Source organism: Tamandua tetradactyla, chromosome 12 (genome assembly GCF_023851605.1).
Source record: "Tamandua tetradactyla isolate mTamTet1 chromosome 12, mTamTet1.pri, whole genome shotgun sequence".
In the NCBI taxonomy this organism is placed as follows: Eukaryota; Metazoa; Chordata; class Mammalia; order Pilosa; family Myrmecophagidae; genus Tamandua; species Tamandua tetradactyla.
Window position 1 is genome coordinate 33005217 of NC_135338.1, and position 12973 is coordinate 33018189.

Consider the following 12973-nt stretch of genomic DNA (forward strand, 5'->3'; position numbering starts at 1 on the left):
TGCTCGCACACTCACCGCGCACACGCGCCGCCTCGGCGCCCCAGGCGAGAACTCCGCCCCGCCCTAAAGCCGGGCTCTGGAGAGTCCGGCCCGGCTCGGCGGCGTCGGAGTCACGTCACGGACGCATGCGCTCTTCGCGCGCCAGCAAGGGGTGGGTCGGACGGTTTTCCGCTTGGCGTTCTGGTTTCCTTAGAGACGGAGCTGCCCTCGGTGGCTGTGGCAGACCTGTCCTTGGAGAAGTCAAGATGTCGTCTAAGGGAAAAGACAAAAGGAAAGGCAAGAGCAAAGGCAAAGACAAGAAGAAGTAAGGAGGAGACGCGCAGGGATCCCCTCCCCTAGGTCTTCCCTCCTGGAACTCGGGACTAGGTGCCGGCGGGGACGCAGGGCGCGGAGCGGTGGAGGCTGGCTACCTGGCGCCCTCTTGTTGGTCCATGAGACCCTCTTCTGGCTCTTCCATCCTCTGAGAACAACACCTCCATTGTTTAGAAGTTCCCCAAATATATGCCAAACTGTATTGTCTCAACTGGAACAATCGAATGATTTATTTGGGGTCCTGAGGTAGTTTAGACCCGCTCCTGCCAATTTGTAATGCACCAACCGCGAGGCAGTAAATTCCCAAAGAATTGAAGTAACACCGAGCAGAATGAAGTTCTATGGGAGGAGAAAAGAACTGGGAATGAGGAAGAAGGGTTAATTTCTTCTTCCTTTTTTTAATTTAAGAGGAGCTATAACTTTACAGAAAAAAAATGCGTAAAATACGAAAGGTATCAGCTTAGACCTGATACCTTCAGGAAGCGACTGTATGATTGTAGCAAGACAGTCTGTCACTAGTGCCTAAGTCCTGCTGGAAAGGGGCGGTCAAAGCAATAACAGGCTGGAGGGGTGGGATGAGACTGAACTTAATTTGAAGAAACCAGAAAGTGAGAATGGGACTGGAAAGGGATTGAGAAAGAACTAGGAACTGGGGGTGACCGTATAGAAAGGTATTTGCATATGTATGTACGAGTTCAAATACAGATGATTTCTTATTTGCTACCTATATATTTATGTCTACTGCCTGTTGTGTATAAGAAATAATGTTTTGTTTATGCTTATACAATAAATCATTATTTTGAAAAATCTCTTTTTACCATTTTAATCTTTGAATCCATCCTTTTCTTTTTGAAATTTCCCCCCCACCCACTCCAACTTCTGTATAACTGATTATGCTTTGTTTCTCAGCCTTCCTTGAAACCTAGTACATTGTGGTACCAGCTGACAAAGTATTTAACACACTTGTGTGGGGACTTGATCTTTTGTCCAAGGCCTAACCAAAAACAAAACAACCCCAAAACAAAAATTTTAAACTGGCATGGTGGGGTGGCTGGGCCATTAGAGACCGATGAACTTAAGTTACAATTACACTATGAATGCATCCTGATGCAGAAAGTAATGGATTTTCAGTAGAGAAAACTAAGTTCTGGGACTGAGCAAGTAGAAATAGCAAAGAATGGGAGAATCAGAGAAGCAAAGGAAAAGATGTGAAACCTTTATGAAATGAATTTGACTTATTCCTCCCCTATGTGCCCATTAAGCATTAACTCCCCATTTCCTACCCTACCCCTTACCCCTGGTAATTCAGTTTCTGTCTCTAAGAATTTGCATATTCTAGTTTTTTCATATGTCAAATCATATATTTGTCCTTTTAAAAAGTTTTTATTATTCAAAACTCCTTTTTCCCTCCAATGTTTTTTTAATAATAGAGCAATTGTAGTTTTACAGAAAAGTTACACAGAGCGTATAGAGTTCCCAGCCCCACTACCACCAACATATTACTGTTTTCCCTATTATTAACATTTTGATTAACATGATACATTTGTTACAATTGATGAAACAGTATTATTAGAATTACTAACTAAAGTCCATGGTTTACATTGGGGTTCACTCTTTGTGTTCTACAGTTATATGGGTTTTTTAAGTTGTGCTATCATATGTACAACATAAATTTTTCATTTTAGCTACTTTCAAATATACAATTCAGTATATTAATTTCATTCACAATGTTGTGATACCATCACCACCATCCATTACCAATGCTTTCCCATCATCCGAACAGAAATTCTGTACCCATTAAGCAGTAATTCCCCAATTCTCCTCCCCTACCCTGATAACCAGTAATCTACTTTCATCTCTATGATAAATTTGTGTACTCTAGTTATAAGTCAAATCGCACAATATTTGTGCTTTTGTGTCTGGGTTATTTCTCTCAACATGATGTCTTGAGTTCATCCATATGGCATGTATCAGGACTTTGTTCCTTTTGCAGCTAAATATATTCAGTTGTATTTATCAAGTCACATTTTGTTGACCCATGTTTTTCTTATTCATTCAATAATATGTGCTATTATTTGCCTAGTAATGCCAATTAAAATAAATTTGTTTTTAAAAGAGAGATGTAATACTAATGTTTAGAGACATAATTATGTACTGTGAATGTTCTCTTCTTATGTAGGAAAGTAATAAAACCAGATGAATCTGTGGTGGACAGAGCCAAGGCCAATGCCTCCCTTTGGGAGACCAGGTTGGAAGTCACAGAACTCTCCAGGATTGAGTATCGAGATACCTCCCGGAGACTGGCAAAAAGTAATGAGGACTTAAAGAAACAGCAGTATAAAATGGAAAAAGACACAATGTCTGTATTAAGCTACCTGAAGAAGCAGGATCAGGAGAAAGATAATATGGTATGTAGGTAGAAAAGCTGAGCCTCAATAAATACCTCTGTAGTTATACTGGTGAGGTTATATATTTCAAGAATTCTTGTTGCATCATTAAGAAATTAATTTCAGTTGACCGTAACTCTCTCTGAAGCAGGACCCTTTTTTGGAATGGTTGTACTGTCATTGGCTCTTATTTTCAGTTCTTGTGCTATGTTTTCTTGTCTGAAACAAATAAGAGATTGATGACATAAGGAAATATTATGAACCACTTTATTTTAAGAACAAGAGCATGGTACTTAAATTTTTGATATTGATAAATAATTAGCGTTAATGTTTTGAAAAGCAATCCACTGAAAATCCATTATAACATTATGAACCAAACAAGTTGAATCTTTCTTGGCCAGGTGAGTCTCAAATTCATGTCACTGTACCTTATTTAAGTGTTGAGAGTAAAACTATCATTTTAGATTTGGAAGAAAAAGAAAAAAGGGAACTAACATTTGTGTGGATTTTGTTTATTTTATTAAATTTTAATTTTTTGTGCATTCATGTTATTTAGTTTTTACTCTTTCCCAGAGGTGTGTCCTCTAGAAAGCATTACTCAAAAATAAGATACAAATACTTTTCAGAATTCATTAGACACAAGTTTTGTGGCCTGAAAATGTTTTTTCTTTAATCTCCATTAGCTAATTGGTATTGATTTACATTTCTCAGTATCACTTGTATTTCCTGATAATCATCTGCCTCCCTGTATCAAAGACCAGCAACTGGCTGCCACAAATGCATAGGTATCTCACAATCGTGGGATTTCTTTGGTCTATTAAAACCAAAGAAAGTATATTAGGTAGAAGAAGCAAATTAACTTAAATATATCTTGTTTAGCCTTTCCAGTTAAGTCATATAATTTCTACTATATCCTAGAAATGTGTTATTTTCTTAAACTTTAAACTATAGTTTTATTATAAAGGCAGTTCATTTCAGTTGTGGAAATTTCAAAAGCAAAATGTGTTTTAAAAACTATTTTATCTTGAACAAAATTAGGAAAGTTTCCTTAAAAGTGGGTTTTTGTATTTGAGGCTTTGTTCAGTCCATCACAGAATAAGTTTTATTATATGTCATATCTGTCCTATATGATTTAGGATTGCCCCAGTTTATTTTTAGAATTAGATTTTCCTTAAACTGACCTAAGATATTATTTACAACAGTATCCCATTCCTCTTTCTCCTGATTCCAAAACCATGCCTTTAGTTTAAAAAGTTACTCAAGTTCCCTACTAAAGCGAACCAGCACTTCTTGGGGAAATGATTTATTCTAGGACTGGGCAGAAAAAATAAACGATGAGCCTAGAATACTTGTTGTGGAACAAAGTAAGGAAGCACTCAAAAAATGTTAAAGGACATGGGATACGTTAAAGGGGCTCGCACTGGTCAAGTCTGGGATAATCAAAATAAATAAAGACGATAATGAATTTTAATCCACTAAATAAGAATCCATGAGTCCATACTACTAATACATACATACATACTTAGTTACTTACATACTTGTATTAAATAAGGGAGAAAGGAAAGCTTCTGAGATTACAATGCCAATTAATAAATTTGCAAGGAATAACAGTGTTATAAGAATCACCATTTAACATCATATATTAATTGAGTAAGGCAAGAATCATCAATGGATGCTAAAACTAGTGGGTAAGAGCTTGATTAGAAGAATATTTGTATAGTCAAAAAGTATCTCCCCACAAATTACTTAATTACTAAAGGAAAAATAATAACTGCTAAGTGGAGGAAACTGGCAGACAGAATTTTAACCATTTGTTTAAAGTTAACATCCCAGTAATGAGAAGCACTGAAAAGGAGATGTTATCATTTGGGTAGTATATGCCCACCAAAAATGCATCATCTGAATCTAAGATGAGGGGATATCAGTCAACCCTAACCCTGGCCAATATTCTTCAAAAATGTCATTTTCATGAAAGACAAAAAGAGACTGAGAACCTGCTCCAGATTAAAGGAGATTATAGAAAACTCAGAAGATATGCGGCTTCTGGAGTGATGCAAATGTTAAAAAAAATGATCATGGTGATGAATACACAACTATGTGATGATATTGTGAGCTATTGATTGTACACCATGTATAGAATGTTTGTAAAGAATGTTTGTATGTTTGTGTGTTAAAATTTATTAATAAAAATATATTTAAAAAAAAAAACAAAAAGAAGATATGTGCCAACTAAATTCAATGTGTGATAAAAGATTGTATCCTGGACTTAAAAAGCAAAGTTGCAATAAAGGACATCTGAAAAGTTGGTAGTAAAACTTGATTATGGAATATAGATTCAATAATAGAATTACAACAATGTTAGGTTTCTGATTTTGAACTTGTGTTGTTTTTAAAAGATAAATCCTTTTTCTTGGGAAATAAATACTGAAGTATAGGTATAGGGGTATGATGTTTGAAACTTATTCTCACATAGTCCAGAAAAAATGTATGTATAAATATGTATATATGTATACTCACACACACACACACACACACACACACACACACACAGAGGGAGAGAGAATGAATAATAAAGTGTATGTGATGTGCCCAAATTGGTGTATATGTGTGAAAATATATAGAACTCTTTGTAGTATTCTTGAAAGTTTTCTCAAAAAAGAGTTCCCCAAGTAATTCTGATGATAGCCAGGATTTGGAAACTGGCAACTGCAGGTTAAAGTTATGGGAAAGTTTCTATCCCCTCTTCTCCTCTTCACACGTAAGACTACCTCTGCAACACCCCTGGTTTTAATATCTGAAAACTAGACTACTTAATAAAGGTAGAACACAAAACAATTTCTTTGCTGACTTTTATTTCCATCTTTCTATAGATTGAAAAACTGAAACAGCAGTTGATTGACACAAAGGAAAAAGCCCAAGAGGAGAAGGAAAAATTGGTCAGTTATCTATGCATTCTAATATTTCACTTATTGGGTAGTAGATTTCTGGTGAGCTCAGATATTTAAGACACAATGAGAATAAATGAATAAATCCTCTGAGCAGCTCAGTGACCTTAAATCCCACATTCTTGACTGTATAGAAGCTCAAAAATAACTTATTGCAAGAATATGTTATAGAAAATTTGAAAGAACATCTGTTGTTAGGGTGTTTACAGATCCTGAGTTTGTCATTGTTTCTAGGGCTTTTCAGTGCACAGAGCTAAGAAATATGTATTTTTTAAAGATAAGCTATATTATGAGTTCTAACACTTTCTATTCAAATTCAGTAATACAAGGTTTTTACTTTGCCGTATTGATCTTACACGTGAATATCTTTTCTTCTATGCCAAAAACCTGGCTTTTAATGAGACTAGTACAATTCCCTAGTTGCTTTACCTCAATACATCAACAGTCTCAGAACACTGATCCTTATCACCACCAGCAATAGATTACAGGGAATAGTTTGAATTTTTCTTTTTGGCATTTTTTTTCCCTTTAGGATATGTAATCAATTTTAAGCCACTTAGCAAGGCCTCCCCATGTCCCTGTATGTCTTGAGGACTATTATATAATGATGAATGTTTAGAATGATGGTTTTCAGTTATCAAGAAAAGATTAATTAGGGGAGCATGGGGAAGAGGTATGGATTCTTTGTGGAAAAAAAGGAAATGTCTTCAGATACATTATGGTGGCAAAGATATGTCTGTACACTTAGGTTGGATTGTATGATGTGTGAATAAAACTGTTTAAAAATGAACAGAGAAATAAGTGCTAGAGAAAATGTGTAGAAAGAGATGTACCTATTTATTGTCCATAGGGAAACTGAGGGCAGTGTGGTGGGGTTACCATATGATGCTGAAACTCTCTTGTTCAGTGTGTATCTGGAGGAACTGAATGTGGGGACACGTGTGGACATTTACACACTGGGATTTCTAGCAGCAGTGTTTACGATCCACAATCGATGGAGGTGGCCTAAGGGTGCAACGTCTGAGGAATGGAAGGGGAAACTATGGTATATACATACAATAGACTACTGTGCAGCCATAAGAAGGACTGAAGTTGTAAGGCATGCAACTCGGTGTATGAACCTTAAGGACTATATGTTGAATGAAATGTCAGGAACAAAAAGACAAATATTGTCATGCCTCAATCATATGGACTAACTATAATATAAAAACTTGGTGAACTGAAGTCAAGAACACGGGTTATCAGGTTGGGGCCTATTGTAAAGGATCCTAGATTGTAAGCTCTTACAGCAGTCATATATATTCAGGAGTTGTAACTGTTATTTCTAAATTCTGAGATACTAAGATGTTTGTTAATAACCTGGTCATTCTCAGAAACTATTTATGTGACACCTGAGAGTCAGAATTAGAGCTCTCAAGCTATGACAGTCAGCAGTACCCCAAACAGGAACTGTTTAAAAAGTTGAAAAAGGGATCAGTCTTTGACTAGAGATATGAATGAAGCTGATCTGGATAGGACTAAGGTAAATCAAAATACAGGGTAAAGGATGACATCATTCACATTTTTAAACTTCAACTTCTGTATGAGATCAAAGGGAGAGATGTTTATTTGGTGCAAAATTTATATGGGTAGTGCATTTCCTAGTTTAACTTGTATGGTCAGTTTAGTTGAACACCATAAGTATGTGGAATCTTGAATAGGGTGTGAGACTTTCTTGGTTTGTCCAGGTTAGTATGATGCCTTGATATATCCCAGAGTAATTTGGGCAGTGAATAAAAAAGAATTTGCAAGGTCCCCCTTGGGGCACTGGGGAGAAAGGAGGAAATATTCAACTTCCCCATTTGGAGAATTTCTGATATTCTCACAAGCAGTAGGGACAACCAAATCAATAGGCTGAGCCCTTGATCTTGGGGTTCACCCCTATGAAACTTATTCCTGCAAAGCTAAGCCTACTTATAATTATGCCTGAAAATCACCCCCTAGACAACCTCTTTTGTTGCTCAAATGTGGCCTCTCTCTATCTCTAAGCTAACTCAGTAGGTGAACTCACTGCCCTTCACCCACTACGTGACTCATGACTCCCAGGGATATAAATATCCCTGGCAACATGAGTCAAAACTCCTGGGATTTGCCGGGACCCAGCATCGTGGGATTGAGAAAGCCTTCTTGACCAAAAGAGGGAAGAGAGAAATGAGAAAAATAAAGTTTCAGTGGCTGAGAGATTTCAAACAGAGTAGAGAGGTTATCCTGGAGGTTATTCTTATGCATTATATAGATATCCCTTTTTAGTTTATGGTATATTGGAGTGGCTAGAGGGAAGTTCCTGGAACTTCAGCACTCAAAATATCTTAGCATACTGTAAAAAGAGGGTAAGTTCCTTATATGATAAAATGCATTTACAAAAACCTTACATATAGCACATATTATGCTTGATGATTAAAAGTTAGAAATGCCCTTTGAAATCAGAAACAGGCACAACAATGCTCAATATCTCTATTCTTGATAGTCCTAGCCAGGGTGGTAAGAGAAGAAAAAAAAAGTTAGAAATAAATGCTTATAATTAATTAGAGTTTACCAAACTAGGTATCAGATCAATATACAAAAAGTATTTAAATTTTTATTTATCATTTACAGTTAGAAAAGCATAATTTTTAAAGATACCATTTGCTGTAATAGCAATAGAAAATATAAAGATCTTAGAATAAATCTAATAAGAGATGTGAAGATTTTTATGGGGAAATTTATAAAACTTTATTGAAAAGTTTTAATGAAAGCATTAAAGAAAAGACCTCAATTAATGGTGAGTTATACTCTGTTCATAGGAAAACTTAAAATCTTAGAAATGTTGTCACTTCATCTGATCTATAGATTGAGTACAATTTTAATCATATCTCAATAGGGTTGCTTTTTTTTATTTTTTTATTTTTATTTTTTGCATGAACAGGCACTGGGAATTGAACCTGGGTCTCTAGCATGGTGGGCGAGAGCTCTGCCTGCTGAGCCACCATGGCCTACCCTTAATACTGTTGCTTTTATTTTGTGGAACTTTACAAGCAGATTGTAAAATTTATTTGGGAAAACAATAGGCTAAGAAGAGCTAAGCTATTCCTAAAGAAGAAAAATAAAGTGGTATATAAAATTCGCTCAACCAGATACCAAGAATTAAATAAAATCAGAGTACATGGGTAGTTCAGTGGTAGAATTCTCTCCAGCCATGTGGGAGACCTGGGTTGTATTCCTGGCCCATGCACCACCACCACCACCACCCCCCCCAAAAAGTTGTGAACAAAGTTCCTTATGATGTACATATCACATATCTGCCTCTGTATGTGTGTATGTATAGATACAGAAATACATATATGTAGGGAGTCACATTCAAAAAGGAGAATGAAATAAAGCTATAATAATTAAGATAACGTTGGTATTGGTATGAAGATAGACAATGTAAGGAATAGAACAGAGTATATTAATTCCCAGCATATAGGAAAACTTGATTCAGAGATGATGTTGCAGGTCAATAGGGGAGGATTGTCTGAGTAATACTGGGACAATTGGTTTTTCATATTAGAAAAAAAGTAAAATGGTATGTTAATTTGCCCTATATGCAGTAATCAATATCAGATAGGTTAAAGATTTATACGGTAGAACTGTTAACTTTACCATCAGGGAATCCCCTCATACTGTGTCATACATTAGGGATACCCAAATCAATAGGCCAAGCCCTTGATCTTCTAATCCCTATTCAGTACTGAATGTTTGAATCAGTAATTAGATCATCCCCCAGGAGATGTGACTCAATCAAGAGTGGTTGTTAAGCTGGATTAACACATCTCCACCCATTCAGGTGGGTCTAGATTAATTTATTGGAATCCTATAGAACAGGAAACATTTTGGAGATTCAGAGAGAGTAAAACAACACAGCTACAAAAAGCAGAGAGTCCATCAGCCAGCGACCTTTGGAAATGAAAAGGGAAACGCCTCCCGGGGAGCTTCGTGAAGGGAAGCTAGGAGAGAAAGCTAGTAGATGATGCCGTGTTCACCATCATCATCAACTTTCCAGATGAGAGAGAAACCCTGACCCTGTTCACCATGTGCCTTCTCACTTGAGAGAGAAACCCTGAACTTCATCGACCTTCTTGAACCAAGGTACCTCTCCCTGGATGCCTTATATTGGACATTTCTATAGACTTGTTTTAATTGGGACATTTTCTCAGCCTTAAACTGTAAACTAGAAATTTATTAAATTCCCCTTTTTAAAAGCCATTCCATTTCTGGTGTATTGCATTCTGGCAACTAGCAAGCTAGAACAAAATATAACTAATAAAATATCAGTGGCTGAGAGAGTTCAAATAGAGTTGAGAGGCTACTCTGGAGGTTGCTTTTATGCAACCTTCAGTTAGACATTGCTACCTTTCATAACTTGCCAAACCCCAACCCCAATATTCCAGCCAATCCTGAAGAACAACTAGGGCAATATATAAGATTCTAGAAAGGTTCTATGCACTAGGGTAACTTTCCAGAAACCTACAAACTCTAGATGGGTCCCTGGACCAAATAAGTCCTGAAACCTGGAGGGCCCACCTCTCCAGAACATCAGTCAGTTCCATCTCCCTGCCCCACATTATTGACAGCCCCTTCCAACATGAAAAAGTTAGAATGGGCATCGTCCAAATACCCCTAAAGAGTGGGATAGAAAGGTCAAGGGTGTTGGAGTTATACAGAGAAGGTAGAGCTTAACAAACAGGTATGAATGCTGAGTCATTATATTGATATTACTTTTAGTCTCTGTTATCTTAGAGCAGCTAGAAGTAAAAACCTAAAATTGTGGAACCGAAACCCATACCAAACTCTATAATCTGTTCTACAACTAATTGTTGTGCTGTGCCTTGAAATTTATTGCTTTTTTTGGTATATATGTTATTTTCCACAAAAAAAGAAAAAAAATCAATTGTGAAGATAAAATATATTTCAATAAAAAAGATTTATATGGAAAACTAAAATTTAAAGAAAATATAGGGGATGTCTTTTTGACCTTGGAATATTTCTTAAACAAGTAACAAAGCACAAACCATAAATGAAAAAAATGATAAATTTGACAATATTTAATTAAGAACTTCTATTCATCAGAAAATATAAAATTAAAAGAGAAACCTACAACTGGAAGAAGATTCAAACTATGCATAAAACCAAAAAGAGATCAAAATTTAAAAAGTAAACAAAACTATTACAAATTTGTTTTCTAAAAAATATGTAAAATGAATAAAAGACTTGAACCTAAAATTGTGGAACTGTAACCCATACCAAACTCTGAAATCTATTCTACAGTTAATTATTGTGCTGTGCTTTGAAATTTATTGCTTTTTTGAATAGAAGTTATTTTTCACAAAAAGGGGAAAAAAAGTGATGATAAAAAGTACGTATTCCTTCTATCCTTCAATGTTCTGGAGCAGCTAGAAGGAAAAATCTGGGATGATGATATGTTGGCCCATGACAAACCCTGGGATCTGTCCTGTAACTACTTGTTGAAGAGTGCTCTGAAAACTATTGCTTTTTTCTTTTTTTGCTTTGTACATATATTATACAATTTAAAAAGTTTTTAAAAAGTACCTTTGCAAGATTGTATTGTAACTACCATTAAAAAGACTGACAATACTAAGTGTTGGTAAAAATATGGAACAAGAGCGCTTAAACACTGTTGATGGGAATGTATATTGGCATAACTACTTCAGAAAACAATTTGGCATTGTGACAGACACCAGTTTCCTACTCAATACTGTCCTTCTTCCTTAATACCAATATCCTTTTGTAGTACCTGGCTACTACATTTACCAGCTTATTTTACAGTTAGGGGTGCTCATGTGACACAGTTCAGCATTTGAGGACAATGGTATGTAAGAAGAAGTCACTGGATAGGGCTTCTAGGAAAACACCTTAAGATATTTCTAGCTAACCAGAAAGAACTCAACTAACTAGTCCTCTCATCTGTAATTCTGAAGGGGTTATCTTTTACTTTATTCTAAAAAAGCCTGATAGCAAAACAAATTGATACTATCAATTTTAGAAATCTAAAAGCAAGCAAAAAAACCCCACAAAAAGCCTTCCAGGGCCAGACCCTTGACTTGTTATAGAGTCCATCTTGAATACATTAACTTTATTTATGATATGGGACAGTGAAAACTGACCTTGAGAATAATATCCTGCAGTACTGTTAAATATTGTTCAAGGGATACATTTGCTTTATATTAAAATATGATACTAAAAAAATATGATACTAACAATTGCAGGAAGGTGGATAAGTACATTTTCTTTCCTTTTCATTTATTTTTTTAATTTTTATAAAAAAATTACAAGAAAGATAAACATTGTTAACATATGCTCATTCCATTCTACATATATAATCAGTAATTCACAATATCACATAGTTGCATATTCATCATCATAATCATTTCTTCGAACATTTGCATCTATGCATAAAAAGAAATAAAATGAAAACAGAAAAAACAAAAACAGAAAAAAATTATACATACCATACCCCTTACTCCTCCCTTTCATTGATCACTAGCATTACAAGCTAGATTTATTTTAATATTTGTTTCCCCCTATTATTCATCTTTATTCTGTATGTTTTACTCGTTTGTTGACAAGGTAGATAAAAGGAGCATCAGACACAAGGTTTTCATAATCACACAGTCACATTGTGAAAGCTATATCATTATTCAATCATCATCAAGAAACATGGCTACTGGAACACAACTCTACATTTTCAGGCAGTTCCCTCCAGCCTCTCCATTACATCTTGGATAACAAGGTAATATCTACTTAATGCATAAGAATAACCTCCAGGATAACCTCTCGACTCTTTTTGGAATCTCTCAGCCATTGACACTTTGTCTCATTTCACTCTTCCCCCTTTTGGTCGAGAAGGTTTTTTCAGTCCCTTGATGCTGAGTCTCAGCTCATTCTAGGATTTCTGTCCCATGTTGCCAGGAAGGTCCACACCCCTGGGAGTCGTGTCTCACATAGACAGGGAGAGGGTAGTGAGTTTGCTTGTTGTGTTGGCTGGAGAGAGAGGCCACATCTGAGCAACAAAGAGGTTCTCTTGGGGGTGACTGTTAAGCCTAATTTTAAGTAAGCTTGACCTATCCTTTGTGGGGTTAAGCTTCATATGAACAAACCCCAAGACTGGGGGCTCAGCCTATAGCTTTGGTTGTCCACACTGCTTGTGAGAATATCAAGAATTCAACTTGGGGAGGTTGGATTTTCCCCTGTTCTCACCATTCCCCAAAGGGGACTTGGCAAATACTTTTCCCCTCACTGACCAAATCACTC

General features: G+C 36.1%; 2 protein-coding genes across 4 annotated transcripts in view; one reads left to right on the forward strand and one right to left on the reverse strand.

Moving 5' to 3' along the window:
- ENTPD5 (ectonucleoside triphosphate diphosphohydrolase 5 (inactive)) overlaps positions 1–110 on the reverse strand; it is a 73294-nt gene extending 73184 nt beyond the window's left edge. Inside the window, exon 1 of the mRNA XM_077123030.1 lies at positions 16–110. The gene's annotated coding sequence lies outside the window, so the exon portion shown is untranslated. The remainder of the gene's footprint in view (positions 1–15) is intronic.
- Positions 111–125: 15 nt separating this feature from the next.
- BBOF1 (basal body orientation factor 1) overlaps positions 126–12973 on the forward strand; it is a 56390-nt gene continuing 43542 nt past the window's right edge. For all 3 annotated transcript variants that reach the window (XM_077123014.1, XM_077123016.1, XM_077123015.1), the window contains exons 1-3: positions 126–304; positions 2492–2720; positions 5570–5635. In XM_077123014.1, the coding sequence (XP_076979129.1) occupies positions 126–304; positions 2492–2720; positions 5570–5635 (474 nt within the window). The remainder of the gene's footprint in view (positions 305–2491; positions 2721–5569; positions 5636–12973) is intronic.